A 19426-nucleotide genomic window follows, 5' to 3' on the forward strand; every position below is an offset into this window, starting at 1 on the left:
GGGTTCAGGGAAGGCTTCCTGGAGGAGGTGATGTCTAGGATGAATCCTGACTGGGGAGCAAGAGTTGGCCAAGAGAAGAAAGGTGGGAAGGACAGTCCAGGCGGAAGCACACAGGAGGGAAGGCACAGAAGTGTGGGGAGTGGAGGGAGCTGCAAGCTGGCAGCTGTCCCTGGCACAAAGGGGGTGCTGGAGCAGGGGCTAGGGGAAAGCAGAGGGCAGGCCTCAGAGGCACCCCCCCCCCCCCGCTATGCGTCATGCAGGGGGCTTGGGCTTTGTTCTGTGGAGGTGCTTTCTTACCTCCTAAAGAAGGGCTGTAGGGGACAGACTGTCCCCTACTGACAGGGTGACTGTGGCCGGGTTTCTTGCCATGTTTTTGGAAGAACAGTTTGAGAAGCCGGTGCTCTCGGGCTGTGTTTCAGCTCTGCCTTCCCTTGTTGTATGACCTGAGTTATTCACGGTCTTTCTCTGGACCCACCCACCCAGGAGATTAGGGGACTGGGAATTGGGAAGGGGGGCTGTGCTGCCAATACCCAAGATTTAGGAGACCTCTGCCCTGAAGCTCCCCTGGTGGAGAGGTGTAGGAGAGTTTGTGGTTCTGCAAACTCAGGGACCCATTTGGGCCTTCTCTGTTTGCCCCGTCAGTGTCTGGAGCTTGACATCGTTTTAAAGACGGCCTCTTTATTTGGATTGACTTAGTCTCCATCATTAAATAATTCATGTTGATTTAGAAAGCTTTGTTTCTAATGGGAGCCACAAGACAGCAGAGTTAATATTAGAACGGGCCAGGAAGATGAGGGAAATGGGGAGGAAGACTAGGAAAACACCCTTTTTAATAATTAACCTGCCATCCACCATCCTCCCCCTCCTATTTCCAGTCCCCTTCACCCTGCTGTTTCTCTGTTTCGAAGCATTCGTTACCATCTGACATCCTACATACCTACGTAATTACTGTGTTTGTTGTTTATTGACTCTCTCTCTCTCTCTCTCTCTCTCTCTCTCTCTCTCTGCTAGAACACAAGCTCCACCAGGGCAAGGCTGGCCTTTTTTTTCATTGACTGATGAATCTTTCGTGTCTAGATTACTTCTTGGTACATAATAGCTGCTCAGTAAATACTTGTTGATCAAAACCTTGGCTTCCATTTCCTCCCTGCCCTGGGTCCTCGCTTCTCAAATTTTCAGGCAGTTAGAAAGACCAAATGTAGTGTCATCCTTACAGCTCTGGCCATGGAACAGTTTAGATATTTGTGAACCGGGGGGCTCCTGCAGGAGCAGCCTGCATGTACGCATACTTGCGTGCACGTGCATGAAACTTCCAAGCATATGGCCCTTTAGCGTTGGGGTGTATGTGTTAGTCTGGTGCTCACAACGATTCTGGGAGATTGGTGTTTTTCTTATCCTCATTTTACAGATAAGAATGAGAAACCGCATTCATTCCCGCACTCACTCATTCATTTATTTTAAAAGCCGCCCAGTATTATTGAGGGCCTACCCTATACTCAGAGCTGGTCATAGAGAGTTGAACCAGAGGCCCAGTGGGAGCGCTGAGGGCCTCACCAAGGTCACACACACGGTGAGCCGCGTGTAGGTATTCTGCTTCCGGCCCATGGCTCTTCCTCCCACACCGCAGCTTTGCACATGTGCAAGGGGGGGTCCTGTGATGTCCACCTAAGTGGGGTCCCTGTAGACATGGCTGGGTACGCGGGAAGCTGGCTACAGAGGGAGGACTGTGGGGTTAAGGTGTACAGTCAAGTCCAGAACCCCAGGGCTGGGCAAGACTTTGGGAGGTCCCCTCTCGGGACTCAAAGTGGGATGCTGTCCACGGTGCTGCACTCACCCCCTGAATTCTGGTTCCAGCGGTGGGGACGGGCCATTTTCCTAAACTAGTTGGGGCAGCAAGGTTGACTCCGTGTTGTAGGCTTTTTGGGAGCTGGAAAGTTCTTTATTTTTTTATTATTATTTTTAATGCTTATTTTTTTTTGAGAGAGAGAGAAAGAGTGCAAGTGGGGCGGGGGCAGGGGCAGAGAAAGGAGGACAGAGGATCCAAAGCGGGCTCAGTGCTGACGGCAGCGAGCCTGATGTGGGGCTTGAACTCACGAACCACAAGATCGTGATCTGAGCCGAGGTCGGACGCTCAGCTGACTGAGCCCCCCAGGCACCCTGGGGGCTGGAGAGTTCTTAGAGGCCGTCTTATTTATCACCACTTTCATGTTACAGATGAGGAAACTGAGACCCAGAGAGGCTGGGCAACAGGGCAAGATCACACACCTGCTTAGTGGCAAGACCACGATTGCTGTCTCCAAGTCCGTTGCTCTGTGATACCGTGAGTCTTGAGATGTTCTGCGTATGGAAAGATGCCTGTCTCCAGAGTCAAGGCATGGTCCTCTGTGCCACAGAGGGAGTGCAGCCCGGCCATTAACTTCGACCTGCCCCGGGAGTCTTTGTCTTGTCCAGCCTCACAAGCTCTGCCCCTTCCCTCTCCTCCCCTCCTGGTCCCCTAGCTCCCTCCCTCTGCCTCCCAGGGTAGCAAACGCTCAGCTCGAAGTTGGTCCTTGCCTGATTGCATCTGAGAGCTGGAAACACAAGGCTAATTAATGTGTCTGTGACTCTAGGCTTGGCTGCTGGGGCTGGGTCCCCACGCCCTCCCCGAGCAGGCTCTGTGAGCTGGCCCTCTGGCTTCTCCAAGCAGGCTGCCGGCAGATGCATATTTTAACAATGCACATCTGTTGGCTATATAATCTCTCGTATTTGCCCTCCTCACTTGGTGCTTTGATGGAAGACCCCCAGGGGTCTCCCTCTGTTCCAGCCAAAGTGTTTGCTTTGCAATTTTGCTGGAATACCATCTGATTCTGTTCTCACATCTTCCGCAGGTTCTAATCAGGCTCTTACTTTATTTAATTAAAAATCTATCTCAGGCAAATACAGACTAAATTAGGAAGCTCTCTCATTCCTGGAACACAGGGAAGGCAGCCCCCCGCCGGGGAACTGGCTGGGACATTTTCCCGGGCTGACATGTCACAGCAAAGCAGATGGGGTCTTGGTTGGGAAGCTGGCTGGCCAGGGTAGAAAACACCCCTTCCTGCTGTAGCTGCTCTGTCTATTCACCACTGGGAGCAGACCAGAGCTCCCCTTCCAGAAGGCTGGGTCAGCTTCTGCGAGAAGGGCTTCTCTTCAGGGCAGCAGATGGGGCTGTATATTATAGAGAAACTCAGCCAGGGGCGCCTGGGTGGCTCAGTCAGTTAAGCGGCCGACTTCGGCTCAGGTCATGATCTCGCGGTCTGTGAGTTCGAGCCCCGCGTCGGGCTCTGTGCTGACAGCTCAGAGCCTGGAGCCTGCTTCAGATTCTGTGTCTCCCTCTCTCTGACCCTCCCCTGTTCATGCTCTGTCTCTCTCTGTCTCAAAAATAAATAAACGTTAAAAAAAAAATTAAAAAAAAAAAAAAAAAAAAAAGAAACTCAGCCAGGCTGGGTGCCTCAGGCACAGACCTGCTGGGCCATTAGAGGGGTAGGGACCCACAGAGCCGGTTTAGGGGTGCGGACCTGAAGGACCAGCTCAGGGGTGGGGACCCAGGGTGGTCAGGAAGGGCTGGAGGCGGAGCCTGGGGCAGCTCTTTCTTGCCTCAGCTTAGTTTGTTAGGAGTGGTGTCAGTAGAGTCTGAAGGAAAGGTCCCTTTCCGGCTCTCCAGAATCCACCAGGCTCATCGTCTGGGGTCACCTGGAAACTCCTCCTTCTTCCTTTTCCCCTGCCTTCCAGACTTGTAAACATTTTCCCCCGCACAAGCCAGCTCTGTGCCCAGAAGGCACTGCCAACCAGAGCGAGACGGGGGAACGAGTGCCTTTTAGGAGTGACCTAAGACAAAACTGATGTTCAGATCAGATTCCAAGGCCCCGCTCTCAGGAGCCCGGCTCTTAAGCAACCAGACAAAGGAAATTCTGTTGGCACTTGGGCACGCAGACAGCACTGGTTTGGAGTTGGAAAATCTGGAGTCTATTTTGGGTGGTAATGAAGCCGTGAGTGGCTTTGCTCTCTGAGTCTCAATTTTCTCATCTGTAAAACACAGGGAATAATAATTTGGACTCGAGATAGCAGAGAGGAGGGAGGCTGTGAATGGTGGAGTGTGAGCGGGCAAAGCTCTGAGGCCAGGACAAGAACTTGAGGACGAGGTCCGTCTCTATTTAGCGTAGGTCCTGAATACACGTGAAGGCAGCGGTGGGCAGTGCTTAGAATCTTCTCGATTTAGCATCCTTTGGTACCTTCTAGAAGGGGTACAAGGCAGCAAAAGGCGGATCCTTCTAAGGATGGGGAGCCGAGTAACCCTTGGAGAGGATGATCTTATAACTGCGCTAACAAATCTGTTCCGGCATTGTTCAGTACCCAAAAAAACCAGAAAATCACTTAGGCGCTAAATCCCCCTGATCTCCTCCCTCAGCCTCCACACCAAACTGTAGACCCGTTCTGTTTTTAGCCCCATCTCGGGAATGAAGAAGATGTCTGCCTCTCCTTTACAATGCCCGGTTACTTTTCTGGACCCATTCAGGACCCCATTCGGGACCAAGCTATCCCAGCTTATTTACTCTGTCAGACCTGGTGTGTTTTCTTTCCTTCATCCCAGGCCAAGAAGAGACTCAGAGGTGGAGGGAGGTTTCTGAGGTTGGCCCTGAGCTCTGCCTCCTGTCTCAAGAAGCCAAGCCTGGTAAGTGGTCCTCCGGGACTTGTTGCCGTGCTTGGGATAATCTGCCCTGTGTGCTGTCGTGTAGATCTGAAGATAACCTGACACGCTGTTAAATATTTCATCCCTGAGCAGCCATGCGCCTTATCTATCAGGTGAGGAGGCAGAACCCCAGCTGCCGACCCTGTTGTTAAACCTCGACAGCAGCAGCTAAGAGGCGGGCAGGGTGGAGCCCAGGCTCCCCTGTTTCGTTGCGTGTGCCCTGTCCCACACCTGGCCTGGAGGAGACTCACCGAGGAGGCAGTGCGATGGTGTGGGAGCCCTAGCTGGGAGACCCCGGGCGGGGCCCTTGGCTTCTCTGAGCCTCAGTTTCTCATCTGGGGCAACAATCCCTGTGCCATAGCCTCGCGCAGAACAGCTGAGGTGATAACATAAGGGGAAGTGCTTTGAGAGGTGCTGTAAAACGTATGCATATGTTTGCTATTATGCCTTATGTGCACGGCTCCGTTCCCAGGGGACTTGGTCCTCAGTAACATCTGGCCGGAGGAGGGAGCTGACGGGGCTGCACTTGAAATCGGAATGAGGCAGTTTAAGAGGCAGGTGAGCTCACTCACTTGTGTTCAGGCAGGTCTGCCTGAGTGAAGGAATGGGGACCTCTCAGGCAGTGCCCAGTCCCAGGGGGTACTGGGACCCTGGGAAACCAAGATGGAGAAAGACCAAGGAGCGGAGGTCTGATGTGGGATAAGGGCCTGAAATGAATTCTCCCAGGGATGATTTAGGAAAGGAGCTGGGGTTCGCAGGGAGCAGCGAAGGGTGGGGAAGGAACAGGTGAGGCGGAGGCGATGCTGAAATCACGCTTCGTTAGCACCTACTGGGAAGTCAACCCAGAAAGAACGGGACTCAGGCTCGAGGATGTGGAGGCTGTGTCATAGGTCTTCTCTGTATCTCCATTGCCTAGCACAGGGTCTGACACCCATCGTGCATGCAGAATGCGCTTCCTGATTGAACAAATAAGCATTCAGGAGCCCCTTCAGCTGGAGTCAAACACACTGGGGTTGGACAGGGTCACAGGTCAGTTAGCGTTGGCCTGATTTCCAGAGCAGGAACTTTCACTTTCCCTCTCTTGGGGGAGAAGGGGGGTTACTGCCACCATGGGGCGGCAGTGGACGGAGCCGCGTGGGATAACGCCTTGGGGCTTGTCCCGTGGGGATGCCCTTCTGGAGCTGAGCCCGTGTGCTTCCCGTAGCATCTTTGCCCCCGAGTGTCAACGGTTCTTACCCAGGACGGTGAGGCGTGCGGGGCGAGACCGTATGGCGGCCTGGATGGCCTGGCACTCGTACACGGCATCATCTTGCAGCTCCGCCCGCAGGATCTTCAGGTGATGTTCCCCTGACAGGTGGTTCCCTACCACCAGGTACTGTGGGTAACCTGTGGAGACAGCAGGCAGGTCAAGGGGGGCGGGGCCGGGGTGGAGGAGGCATTCACGACAAATAGGGGAGGGGGTGGGACATCTGAGGAGGGGCCGTTCTTGGTGTAAGGAGAAAAAACGAGAGCTTTCCCTGGCTTTTGGACAGTGTGTGTGTGTGTGTGTGTGTGTGTGTGTGTGTAGGTTCAGGAATGTTGGAGGAACTATTATCAGAGAGGAAGGAGAGAGCAGAGATGGAAATACCAAGTGTGGGCAGACACAGCGGGGACAATACCCTGCAAAGTGGTGTGCTCAGCCCTGCGGTTTACCAAGCAGACATGCATTTTGATAAGGAGACACACAGAGAGACAGAGAGACCCAGGCTGAGAGCCACAGAGAGCAGACAGAGTAAGAAAGAGAGAGAGAAGAAACCAGAAATCTCTGGAACAGAATCAAGAATGACTTTGGGGGGAAAGTTTTGTTCAGGATGGACAGCAAGTAGAAATCCCAGCCCATCGTACCAATGCCTGGGATCCTCGGGCCCTTTTGAACCATAAAGGGTACTTTTCTGGTCACTCCTCCTACCTACCCCAGACCCCAGGACCTGATTAAGCACTTACGAGGTACTCAGGACACTTAGGAATTTGGGGTCCCCTACACTACCGGCAATGCATAATGGATAAATAAAAATTTGAGAATGAGAACATTAATCAGCTTTCCTGCTGCTGTGTAGGGTGAATGCAAATGCCTACACAAGTCGTGGCTGGCAGGTCCTCTGGCCCAGGCCTTGGGCCCTAGACCTCCGTAGTCTCTCCCAGAAGGGTCTCTTTTCCATCGTGCCCATACCTGAGCTCTGCCTTCCCCCCGCCAGCCTCTTACAGATACTTCCTCCTGCTCTCTTCCTTCCACCCACCCTCCAGCAGCCCAAACCACTCCTCTTTCTGAAAGACCTTCACCAGAACAGTGTGAATTCTCAGAAATGTGCCACAGGAGGAGGGGGTTCGCCATATCTGGCTTTTTAAAGAGAAGATGAGGGCTTAAGCAAGTTGAGAGAGAGAGAGAGACAGAGAGAGAGACGGAAACAGAGAGACTGGGCTATGCAACAGCTCTCCAGTATTTCAGTCTCTAAGTGTGGATTAGACGTGTTCAAGTAGCTCCCAGGGATTGCATTAGCACCACATGGGGAAATACTTTGGAATATTCTTAATACAATTTGAAATGTCCCACAAGGATCTGGGCTGCCACAGGTGGTAATGAGGTCCCCATCAGTGGCTGTATCCAAGCAGATGCTGGTGATCACCTGTTAGGAGCACTGCAGAGGAGATTTCTATTCTAGATGGAATATTGGAGCTCTAACCCCTCCCGTCATAAGCTAAGGGTCTTGCAGAGACAGGGCAGGGCTCCCCAAAGGTGAGCTGTACAGGGGTCACAGGCACTCATTCCTCGGCAGGGAGATAGTGGTGATCCTTCCCAGTAAGTATTCTGGGGGCTTCCTGTGTGGCTGAGCCCTTCATCTCATGTCTTCATGGCTCCATCGTCCCCATCGTGCAACCAAACGGCCCGCCCTGCACAGCTGTTCTGGCCTGGCCAGAGATGCTCACAGGGCAATCAGCTCTACCCCCAAGAGCATCACCTCCCCTCCTGCCCGCCCTTCCTGCCCTCTGCTGGGCTTTGGGAAGAAGCCCAGGTAAGTTAAGCTGGCTCACCCCAGGGCCAGGAGGAGGGGCTGGGAATGGGTTCCAGTCCAGCCCTCTCCCTGCTGCTGCCCTCAATGTAGCTGGCTCACCGCCCCCAACCCTTCCGGCCCAGCCTCTGGATCCCGCTGTCCTTGATTAGTCCCTGGTCTCCTGCAGGCATCTTGGCTGGAGCTTGTGTTTTTGTTGTCTTGCAGGCTATCAGCAGCAGGATTTCGCTCTCATGAGCTGCTGAAAACATCAGTGATGGGTTTGTTTGTATTTGCCTAATTAGGCAACGAGCTGAGATGCTCTCGCAAGGACTGGCAGCATCTTTGGAAAACACAGGCCCAGAAGCATAGATTCTGAGCAAGTTCTAGCTCCTTCCATAGTATCATTACTCTCTCTTGCCGCCCTCAGGGGAAGCAAGATGTTGGGGAATCTGGGTTCTCCAGTCAAAGTGCCTGGGCTCAAATGCCAACTCTGTTACTTCCTAGCTCTGTTGTCTTGGGTAAGTTACTTTAACTTCTTTGTGCTTCGTCACCACTATCGCATGGTGAAGATTAACTGGGATAATCCGTGTTAAGTGTGTGGCACACAGTAAGTCCATTAATGCTGGTTTATTTATTTATTAAAAAAACTTTTTTAGAGAGAGAGAAGCATGAGTGGGGGAGAGGGGCAGAGGGAGACAGAGAGAGAGAGAATCTCAAGCAGACTCCGCACCGAGCGTGGGATGACCCTGGGATCATGACCTGAGTCGAAATCAACCGACTCAGCTACCCAGGTGTCCCCATAAATGCTGGTTTAAAGGAAAACAAAGGTGAGACAGGGTAACCAGAAAGGTCCCCATCTTTAAAAGTGAGAACAGACAGGGTGTTAGGGTTTTGGGGGGTTAGGAGCCAGGATCCCACACATTGAGGTTCGGTATATGTTTGAATCAGTTTCTTTCTAGACTTGTGACTTTGTTTACCTGTCAAAGATAGGGGAGAAATCCTGCTTTTTCTCCCTGTAGATCACTGTAGATTTGTGACATAATGTCTGAGAATTATTTGAGCTTCTTTGATGAAGAATGTTCTATCAGTATGAGGGCCTATATTTATAAATCATTTCCTTTGAATGTTTTTTCCAGCCTCTGTGACCAGAAAGACAGATCTTCACTTAGGGTGTGAATGCTGGTGGATGGAGCCAGGCCACATAGTCAAAACAGAAGAGGACAGACCTGCGGCAGGTTAAAGTCTAGCCACTGTGGGCCTCAGTTTCCCCACAGGAAAAGCTGTGCAGTATTAAGTGCTCTGCGAATACTTGCTGGATTGAATTTTGATCTGTTAGTCTCACTTTCTTGTCTGGGAAGCAAACGGTATTTATTGAGCATGTGAGTCTCTGTCATTATTGTCATGATGCTTTTTCGGGGGACAGGTGATCAAACACAGAAAATACTTTCCCAGGAATTTGAATTTATTGGCTCTGCAAGGACAGGGACAGCCTTATTTGTATCAATGGAGTCAAATCAGAGAGGAAGTCGACCCCAGTTCCTTAAAACCCCATTGACGCAATCCTGATCCCAAAAGTCATTCATGGAATGGATTCCAGAAGGTCAATTTTCCATGAGGTGATGAACATCTGTGGTGACCTGGGGCTTCCTCTTGGCCACCTCTCGGCCAAAAGACCCCAGTCCTTGACCGAAGGCTGCAAACCACTGACTAGGAACCCAGAGTACCTCCTTAACTAGCAAAGATGCTGGACCAAGTTCAGAGCCACGTGAAGCATAAGTGATTCTAGTTTGGGAAGGTGATATCATTCCCCCAGATTTCTCTAGGGTAAGGAAGTTCAGAACCCCTGAAATTGACTGGCTCCCATAATGCTTAAATTTTACGGCAGCACTGTATATTTTGGAGATATTATTGTGTATTTTACCCATGCTCAGCTGGGCTGCAGCACTCCAACCCAGCGATGCTATTGACCACGGCTATAACGTTTCAATATACATTTTTGGCAAGACATAACTCACATTTTAAAATATTAATTTCCCAACCATCATGTTCCCGAGTGCACTTCGATTTTTATTTTCCTGCAGCTGCACGCCACGAGAGAAGCAAAGCTACTTCTCAGTCGAATACGTGTGTTTTTCTACACCTCCACCCTCAGCGGTTCCCCAATGGCAGGGACGCCCAGATCTCTTGTTCTGAATTTTATAGGTTATGCTAAACCCAGCAGTCCCATGTTTACTTTCCCCAGGGGAGAATGATAATTGCTGGGGGCTGAGTGACCAGGAGGATGATGCTATTCTTTTTTCTCCCCAGGGAGAGAGGACGGACTGCAAAGACATCTGTATGAGCTTAAGGACTGACATCCACAGTCGTTAACAGATGACAGGGCCTGTGGCATTGAGCAGGGAGGTCAGATGCCAGCCACAGGAGCCTACTAGGACATCTCTGCTCGCCCCCTGCCTGGGCAGGGGGCTCAACAGGGTTTGTACTTTAAATGCTCCTTCTCTTTTCTTCCCATCACATGCTAACCCCTAAAACCAAGCAGTTTGGTTGTGAGTTTTCAGTTTATTTGGCTCCCTCTGATCGATGGGAGTTAGGAAAAGCCAGGCTGTGATGTAAGTGGGGAATACATTTTGGACCCGGATACGGGGACACTTTACCTTTGGAAATGTGACTTTACAGGAGTCGTGTCTGACTTTAGAATAGACCTTCCGGAGCAAAAGTCTATTAGGTTCAGGACCGACCACCGGAATTGAGGGTTTACTTGTAATTCCTTACCAGGAGTCAGAAGGCCCTTGAAGTCCCATGGATCCCGGGCCCAGGGCTTGCCTAATCTGACCCTGACCAGGGGATATTCCACGAGAGCTGGAGATTTGATCTCCAAGTACCAATGAAGATGGGGTTCTCCCCAGGGGGGTGGGTGGGTCATGCGAGAAGGGGTTCAGGCCTTCCCAGGGAGCTCTTGGGGGTACTCACTTGAGAGGTCCCTGCCCACACCCAGAGCCAAGCCGTCTTTGATCCACAGAACGAAGCCATCATACTCGGGGATGGCGCACAGCAGTGTCACTGGCTGGCCCGACACCACGGCCTGGTCCTGGGGCTGCTGGCTGAAGGAGTATACTTGGCCTGGGAAGGAGACAAGCACAGGGGTCAGTTAGTGCAGGGAGCAGTGCCTGGACGGCTTCTCCTCAAGTTAAGAAGCAGAGCAGCTGGCCCAGGGGATAAGCAGCTCTCTCTCCCTCGCCAGCATCTGACTTCCTGCCTGCAGCCCAGCGGCACTTCCTGTCTGCCCCCTGCTTAACTCCCTGCTCTCAGCAGCTGGCTCTCGGCTCAGCCCTCCTGCTCATCCATCCTTAACACACATTCACACTGTGAGGCGGCCTCCCCCAGCCCCCAAAGAGGCCGTGCCCGCCGTGCTCGGGACGATCTCTGCCACTTTCCATTTGGCTCCTACCTACCGCCACATGCTTGCGCCACAACAGGGCAGAGGAGGAGAGAGCCTTCCAGCTGCAAGCATCCTTGGGAGGTGCCTCAAGAAGGCAAGGTTGGGGGGGAGTGGTGTGGTTTGCTTAAAAACCCGGGAACCTGGGAAAAATATTACTGTTTAATTCGGGCCTACGGCCAAATTCCACAGGACACGTGGTGGTATAGTGTGGTCCAGAGTGTGCTGGCAGGAGCTGGAAGTCACCTCGACTCACCCTCTTTGTCCCTCTCTTTCCGATGGCACACCCAATTCTGGCCTCACTGTCACCTGGGGGACCATCGCCAGGGTGACCCCCAGCTCTCCCCTAGACACCTCAGAGCAAGAAGGCACTGAGCCATCTCAGCAGGTCAGTTCATGTACTCATTTTATTTATTTTTATTTTTCTTTAATTTTTAAAAAATGTTTTTATTTATTTTTGCGACAGAGAGAGACAGAGCATGAGCAGGGGAGGGGCAGAGAGAGAGGGAGACAGAATCCGAAGCAGGCTCCGGGCTCTGAGCTGTCAGCACAGAGCCCGACGCGGGGCTCAAACTCACAGACCGTGAGATCGTGACCTGAGCCAAAGTTGGATGCCCAACCAATTGAGCCACCCAGGTGCCCCTATTTTTTTTTTTTTTTTTAGTGTTTATTTATTTTGAGAGATAGAGAGCGAGTGGGGGAGGGGCAGAGAGAAGGAGACAGAATCCCAAGCAGGCTTCATGCAGTCGGCACAGAGCCCGATGCGGGGCTCAAACCCACGAACAGTGAGATCATGACGCGAGCCAAAATCAAGAGTTGGACGCTTAACCCACTGAGCCACCCAGGCGCCCCAGTTCATGTTTTATTACACAAACACACCCACAGTGCATGCAATATGCCAGGCGTTGCTGTAAGATTTTCGAATGCTAGCTCTTTACTATTTTCATCTTCATAACAAACTATGAGGTAGCTACTATTTTGATCCCTGTTTTCCGGACGAGGAAATGAGGCCCGAGGAGGTAAAAAATATGAACAGAAGCTGTGCTTGATGATGACTTAGCAAGTACTGAGCGTGTATCCCCTTTAGTTGTTACAGTAACCATCACACCCGGATCTCACCAGCCCCAGTTCGCAGGGGCTTGGAGGTTAACTAAATCATCTGGGAATTGTCTCCCGGCAGGACTAGGGCTGTAGACGAAGACTTTCTGGCTCTGAAGACCGTGTTTTCACCTGCTGAGCTGTGCTGTGCCCAGATCCCTAAGCTGGTCCTGCGGGGAATGCTGAGGAAGCAGGGTGATGTGATCCCTCTTCCCCGGGAGGCCACAGCCGAACGGACAACAGGACACCGACATTTCCTGAGCCCCCGACCCACAGTGGCCTCCATTCCGTTACCTGCATAGTTACATTGCAGGGCAGAAATATCCCAATTTTACGGCAAAGTAAACAGGATCAGAGAGGCAAAGTAAGCTGCCCAAGATCACACAGCTAATGAGCGGTGGAGCTGGGGTTCGATGGAGGTCCATGTGGCTTCCAAGCCCGCATTCTTTCCCACGCCCTGCCTGGCAGATACAGATACACGCTGAGGGAAGGTGGACCTGGTGGGCGGGTTGTTGCCACGGCCTCTTCTCCCCAACGTGGGAGAGTCAGGGACAGACACGGAGGTCCTGGATGCTAGGTGTTGCCCATCCTGGGGACACAATACCCCAGGCTTGGACCACAGGCGAGGCCATGCTCTTAGCAGCAGACGGCCCCAGTAAGGGGGTGACTGACATATACAGAACCCAAGGGAAGCTGGGCATGGTGGCCAAGTGGGCGCGGGGGCTCCCCGAGAGGAGCCGCGGAATCCACATCAGAGAACTCATGGCAGGGGGGAAGGTAGCCGCGTTTACAACCTGATGAGATCTTGGCTGGGTCTCTGAGGAGTCTCATTAAAAATCAAATTGGCCCTGAATTGTGGGAGTAACACTTTTTATTCTGATTTGAGCTTTACAAATTAGATTTCATAGGACATTTTAATCAGCTATGTGTGGTGGGTTTATTTATTTCTTTCCTCTCAGTCTCTTCAAGTTCTCTGTTGTAATTAGACCGTTTCTGGCACCAAAGCAAGAGAGAAAGAAGGAGAAAGAGAAGGGAGAAGAGAAAGAAGTGGGGGAGGGGGGCAGGTAGCTGGGGAAAGCGGAAGAGGACTGGGTGAGGGGAGGGAAAGGGGAGGGTTGGAGAGGCCAGAAGGGAGACAGGGAGGGAGGAGGTGGGGGAGGAGGGGGGGGGGGGGGGGGAAAGGGGGGGGGGGGGGGGGGCACTCCTTTCTGAGGCTCTGTTTTCCCTGGCTCGATGATGATTTCACAGCTCCTTCTTTTATATCAAAATCTTTCTTGCGAGAAAGACAGTGTCAAGACAGCCGCAATGGCTGCCAGAGATTGTGTTCTCAGAATTAGCAGGTTGTCAGCTGGGGGCGGAGGGGTTAGATCGAGAAGGGCCCCAGACAAATGGTGTGGAGCCTGCAGTGGGAAGTGTCACCTTCTCCCACCTCCAGTCCCGCTTCCTCTGGGTGTGGGGGAGGACAACAGAGAATGGGGGTACAGGGAGCATCCCGAGGGGGTGCGGGTGGGGTGGGGGTGAGCCCTGGGTGGTGCGGGGAAAGCGGAGGGTGGGAGCAGGGCCGTGCCCTGAGGGAGGAGAGGGGCTGCCATCAGGAGACTGGCCCTGGAGGAGGACGCTGAGTGGTCACAACCCACTTTGGATAGTGTCTCAGAGCCAGGAGTTGGGGCAGCTACAAGATCCCCCAGGATAAGCCCTGAGCCCACAGAGAGCAGCCAGGAGGGGCAGGGAAGAACATACCCCCAGGCTTCAGAGAGCTTTGGGCACCCACGTGGGGTCTGTTTGGATCCCTTCGACTTTTCTATGGAAAGAATGTCTCTGGGACACCTGGGTGGCTCCGTGGGTTAAGCATCCGACTTCAGCTCAGGTCAGGATCTCGAGGTCTGTGAGTTCAGGCTCCGCGTCGGGCTCTGTGCTGATGGCTCAGAGCCCGGAGCCTGCTTCGGATTCCGTGTCTCCCTCTCTCTCTGCCCCTCCCTGGCTCATGCTCTGTCTCTCAAAAATAAATAAATGTAAAAATAAAATAAAATAAAATGAAAAGAATGTCTCTGGGTGGGGCAGGGTGGGGAGACAGATACACAGGAGAACAGCCTCAGAAACACCACTCAAACGACATTATTCACCCATTCAGTTTTTGGGAGGGAAGGATTGGTGCTCTGACAATTTCCTTTTTCAATCTAATTTTATTTTCTGTGCATTAAATACAAGCCACTAGGAATATTTTTTCTTTCAAATCAATGAGATGCTTTTTCTTTTTTTTTTTTTTTAATTTTTTTTTTCAACGTTTATTTATTTTTGGGACAGAGAGAGACAGAGCATGAACGGGGGAGGGGCAGAGAGAGAGGGAGACACAGAATCGGAAACAGGCTCCAGGCTCTGAGCTATCAGCCCAGAGCCCGACGCGGGGCTCGAACTCACGGACCGCGAGATCGTGACCTGGCTGAAGTCGGACGCTTAACCGACTGCGCCACCCAGGCGCCCCATGAGATGCTTTTTCAAACAGAAGCATGAGTGGAGTGTCACTATCTACAGCAGATAAAAGTCACGGTGCTGTGGGTGGAGGGGACATGGAGGGACGCGGCATGCTGTCTTTTCACCCATAGGGCACACCTTGAGGCTTCTCTTTCAGGCTTAAGCGCCTCTAGGAACATAGTGGACAAGCCCCCGTTGTCGTTTCTTGCCCAAAAGGTAGTCTTCACCCAGTCCCTCATATCCCGTTTTCTGCTCCCTGTCTTTCCTACTCTGAGGATGTGAACTGCAAATGAGCCTGGGATCTTTTCTAGAACCTCCTGGGTGGTATGGTAAGCAGCCAGGAAGCTCCTTGAGAACATCTGTTGATTCACACATTTATTGAGACCTGGTATCAGGCAGGCATCGCACGGTCTCCTGAGAAGCAGACAGATACGACGTGGTCCTTCCCTCCAGGAGCTAACGTCTGTTCACCCACCACACCCAGACGGCTCTGATCTGGGCACAGAGCATGTGCTGCACAGACTCGACACCCCTTGCACCATCCATCCCAGGATTTCTGCCTCAGTTTCTCATTGTGCCCCCTGGCCTTCTTCTGCAGTGAAGCCTGGCAGTCAGGGTAACCTCCTTTTCCTGCTTTGTTTTCAATCTGTCACCATCACCAAGTGTGGCCCAGCCCTCCCCCACAGCACCTCTCAGACGCACCCTTTCCTCTCCATTCCTATGGCTATAATCCGAAGTCTGGGCCCTCACCACCTCAACCTGGCTTCTTTCAACAGTCTGTGAATGCCTTCAGGTCCTGCCCTGGAGGGTTCTTCCTAAGGCACCGTTTTCCTCATGTGCTCTCCCTTTTCTAAGGGTGGAAACTCTAATGGCTTCCCACTGCCCACAGGCACCTGACAGGCTTCTCCAAAATCTGACTCCCTTCTCTCTCGGTGCTCAATAGTCACCTGTGCCGGCCGTTCACTCATGTTGTCCCATGTCACCGGTGTTCTGCCATTCTGGAATCACCCCTCACCCCTCTCCCAGGGTCTCCCTGACCAGCCCTGCCCGCACGGAAGGCCAAGTTCTTCTCCATGAGCTTTGCCTGTATCTCTAGGCACTGCCTGTCACCGAAGGGGGATCTTCTCTCTTCTCCCCTCTTCCCTACTTCCCCATTTTTCTTCCTTCTTATCTCCCTTAATTTCTTCAAACCTTCATTGAGCACTTACTGTATATCAGACACAGAAAGGAACCGAAGTAAATGAGAAACGGAGGGTAAACTCTTGAGGGTAGGGGCCACGGCTGTCTTTTTCATTCTTGTATTCTCAGCACCTGGTCCGGTGTGTAAGCAGCAAATAAACTCAACCTTGTGACCTTGTGGCCTACCTATGCTAGTTTGGCTCCTGAGATCTGCGGTCATGAAGGAAAACTGTTTTTATGATATAAAGTACTGATTAGGCAGGTATTGTGCTGAGCACACTACACGGAAGGAGGGAAGTGAGAAATCAGGGGAAAGGGACAGCGTCTCAAGGAGTCAGGCTTTACAGGATAAAAATAACTGAATTATTCATGGAAGACCTACTTTAACCAATTCTTGCTAGTTAGGGGTTACTATCCACATTTCACAGATGAGCTGAGGCTCCTAGTGGGTCCAGATGCAATTCAAGGTCACCCAGTGGGCCTAGGTGTCATTCAAGGTCATGTAGTGGGCCCAGGTGCACTTCAAGGTCACACAATGGGCCCAGGTATAATTCAGACCCCAGTGTCTTTTTTTTTTTTTTTAATTTTTTTTTCAACGTTTATTTATTTTTGGGACAGAGAGAGACAGAGCATGAACGGGGGAGGGGCAGAGAGAGAGGGAGACACAGAATCGGAAACAGGCTCCAGGCTCCGAGCCATCAGCCCAGAGCCCGACGCGGGGCTCGAACTCACGGACCGCGAGATCGTGACCTGGCTGAAGTCGGACGCTTAACCGACTGCGCCACCCAGGCGCCCCCCCAGTGTCTTTTTTTAAATAAGAAAACCCTGTTTTCTTGCCACTATCCCATGTTGGTTATTAAATGAAGGGTCTGGAACTTGCATTTTTATTTATAAACTTGTATTCACCCCAATCAACCCCGCAACCATTCCCCTCAGACCCTCTAAAGAGAGGATGAGGATCTTCGGAGCAGAAAGCAATTTCTTGGTTCTCCCCTAAGTTTACATAGCCTCCTGCCAGCTGGTGGTCAACAACACTAAGTCAGGGTCCAGGGTGGAGTCCAGCACTGGCCACTGTGGGGGAATGACAGGAGGTGTAATAATTATTGGTACTTATTATTATGTAAATAGTCATTATCTATATAACTATGTTATTATATAAATACATATAACTAGTTATGTATTACAAATAATATTTTTATTGTTATAGAATTACTAATAGCTAACTTTCTTTTTAAAATTTTTTTAATGTTTATCTTTTTAAAATGTTTATTTATTTTGAGAGAGAGAGAGAGACAGAGTGCGAGTGGGGGAGGGGCAGAGAGAGAGGGAGACACAGAATCCGAAGCAGGCTCCAGGCTCCGAGCTGTCAGCACAGAGACCCTGGGAAGTCACAGAACCCACCGGAGACTGCACTCTCTCTTGCCCTTGACCAGGACTGAAAAGTCTAAGGGAAACTCTAAGGGAGGGCCTGATGGAAACACACTTGGTGGGTCAGACGGAGTGAGATGTGGTCCCAGTGGTGGCTGCGGGCACACTTTCCTGTCGGCTGTCCCAGGAAGGGAGAGGCCCTGCAGAGCCCCCGAGGTGACTGTGGGCAGCCTGCACGCTCCCTGCATGCCCAGGCTGCTGCGGACTTTTCAGGCCAAGAGGGCACCTTCCCAACACTCCAGCTGGGCCTTTAGGACACTGAACTTGGGAGGGACCTGCTTCTCCCTACTGGGCTCAAGAGGAGAAGTGCCAGCCTCAAGGTCCTGCAGTGGCTCAGTGGGGATTAGAGCCTGGCTCTGAAGGCTCCCAGCACGGAGACCTCCCTCCACCTGCTCAGCAGGTGGGAAGCAAGAGTCTGGAGGCCAGGTGGGGCCTTCTCTTCAAACTGCAGGAAGCGGGAGCGGTAGCTGGCTGGGAAGGTTTCAGAGGAGGGCGGGCTCTGACGCCCCATCCTGATGAGCCATGTGTGCCCCCCATGTGGCAGGTTCTGAGTCAGGACGGCTGCAGCGAGGCAGGCGCTGGTGACTGGCAGGCGGGAGGAGGTATGGGGGTGACACAGCGGCGGCAGGTGGCAGGAGGGCTTTCAGCTCTTCCGTGCTGAAAAGGACAGGTGCAGGTGCAGCCGGCCCGGGGAGGTGGCATCCGAAAGCCCCTGGAGGGCTCTGGTCCTGGGGCAGAGCGCCCCCGCCCCCACCACAGCACAGCTCAGAGACCTCCCCTCCTGCCTCCCTGCCTGCCCCATCCTCCCGCCAGCTGTTTCCTTCTGCTCTCTGCTCAGGAGCCTCACAGGTCAGCTTCTCCCTCCTCACGATTTGCCCACACTGCTTTCTTCAAAGCCCCCCCCCACCACCCAGATTCCCATCTCTCCTCCCACCTTCATCTCCATCAGCCCACGAGGCTCCCTGAAGGGGCCACCCCCTCCCAGCCCTGACCACACGGCCCCTCACCTTAGACTCTTTTGGGGGACTTGCGGCACACATTGGCACGGAATGAACCATCACCATCTGGCTCTGGGAGGTCCCCAGTGTCTTCCAGTAAAATATTTAAAGTGCTGAAGACCCCATGATTCTCTATGAGCTCATACACCTCTGGCCCTTGACCTGAAATCACCTCTCAATTCCTAATTATTTCTTGGGGAGGGAAGAGGCGTTTTGAATGGAAGACTGAGGCTGTGAGGGCCAAATTACTCAGAGTGAGAGTTTTTTATAGCAGTGCCTCTGGGGGCCTGGGTGCTGTGGTGTGTGCAGGCACACGTGTGTGTACGCACATGTGTGTGTGTGTGTGTGTGTGTGTGTAACAAGTAGGAGGAGGGCCCAGTGGACCCATGTACATGGTGGTCAGGGTCCTTAATGTCAGGTTCAGGTCACCCACCCTTGCCACCCATAACTGTCAACCCCAGATCCTTGGGGGATACCTTCTGGTACTCTAAGTGTCCTGTGTTTGGTAAATACCTCTATGGGCGTATGTGTTAGTGCCTCTCCCCTAGTCACTGATCTGGTATTCGGCGGTTCCACGGCGGTGGTGAGAGGGAATACGCACAGGGTCAGCGTGGGCTGGTGCAAACAACATGAGGTTTGGGGTTAGTGTAACCAAAGAGAGAAAGCCTCAGTGCACACTGCACTGGAGCCTGATATGGGAAGCAGGGTTGCTGATGTCCCCATGTCCCTGACATCCCTTTTTTTTCAGTCTGTGCTCAGCGGTCAGACCAGAGGCAGTCCAGAGATGGCATGAGGGGCTCACTCTCCCCGTCTCCTCTCTTGGACTGGGGACTTTGGTCAAGACTTTGCTCCAGCAGCAGACGGAAGGGAGGTGACCACTGTCCTTAGGGTCAATCCCAGCTTGACCTGGGCAGGAGCTAGGCCACCTGGAATGATTGCCCGGCTTCTAAGGAGCCCAGTACTCTGCAAACATGTGCACACAGCCACCCTCATCCTGCTCCTTCAGAGTGGGAGAAAACTGGCAAAGGAGCAGGGTTCTGAGAGGCTGAGTGGTGCCCTGGAGATGCCCAGTGGCCCA

General features: G+C 52.5%; 1 protein-coding gene and 1 long non-coding RNA gene across 6 annotated transcripts in view; one reads left to right on the forward strand and one right to left on the reverse strand.

The window, feature by feature from the left end:
• The window catches only part of KIRREL3 (kirre like nephrin family adhesion molecule 3), a 558415-nt gene that overhangs the window by 84064 nt on the left and 454925 nt on the right, over nucleotides 1-19426 (reverse strand). For all 5 annotated transcript variants that reach the window (XM_040483501.1, XM_040483502.1, XM_040483499.1 and 2 more), the window contains exons 4-5: nucleotides 10708-10857; nucleotides 5945-6094 (exon numbers count right to left, since the gene is read on the reverse strand). In XM_040483501.1, coding sequence (XP_040339435.1) covers nucleotides 5945-6094; nucleotides 10708-10857 — 300 coding nt within the window. The remainder of the gene's footprint in view (nucleotides 1-5944; nucleotides 6095-10707; nucleotides 10858-19426) is intronic.
• On the forward strand, nucleotides 10875-13189 carry LOC121035622 (uncharacterized). The gene is made up of 2 exons (XR_005792989.1): nucleotides 10875-11561; nucleotides 12261-13189. It is a non-coding gene; the product is annotated as an uncharacterized LOC121035622 (long non-coding RNA).

This window comes from Herpailurus yagouaroundi, unplaced genomic scaffold (assembly GCF_014898765.1).
Source record: "Herpailurus yagouaroundi ecotype Mexico unplaced genomic scaffold, PumYag 161, whole genome shotgun sequence".
Taxonomy (NCBI): Eukaryota; Metazoa; Chordata; class Mammalia; order Carnivora; family Felidae; genus Herpailurus; species Herpailurus yagouaroundi.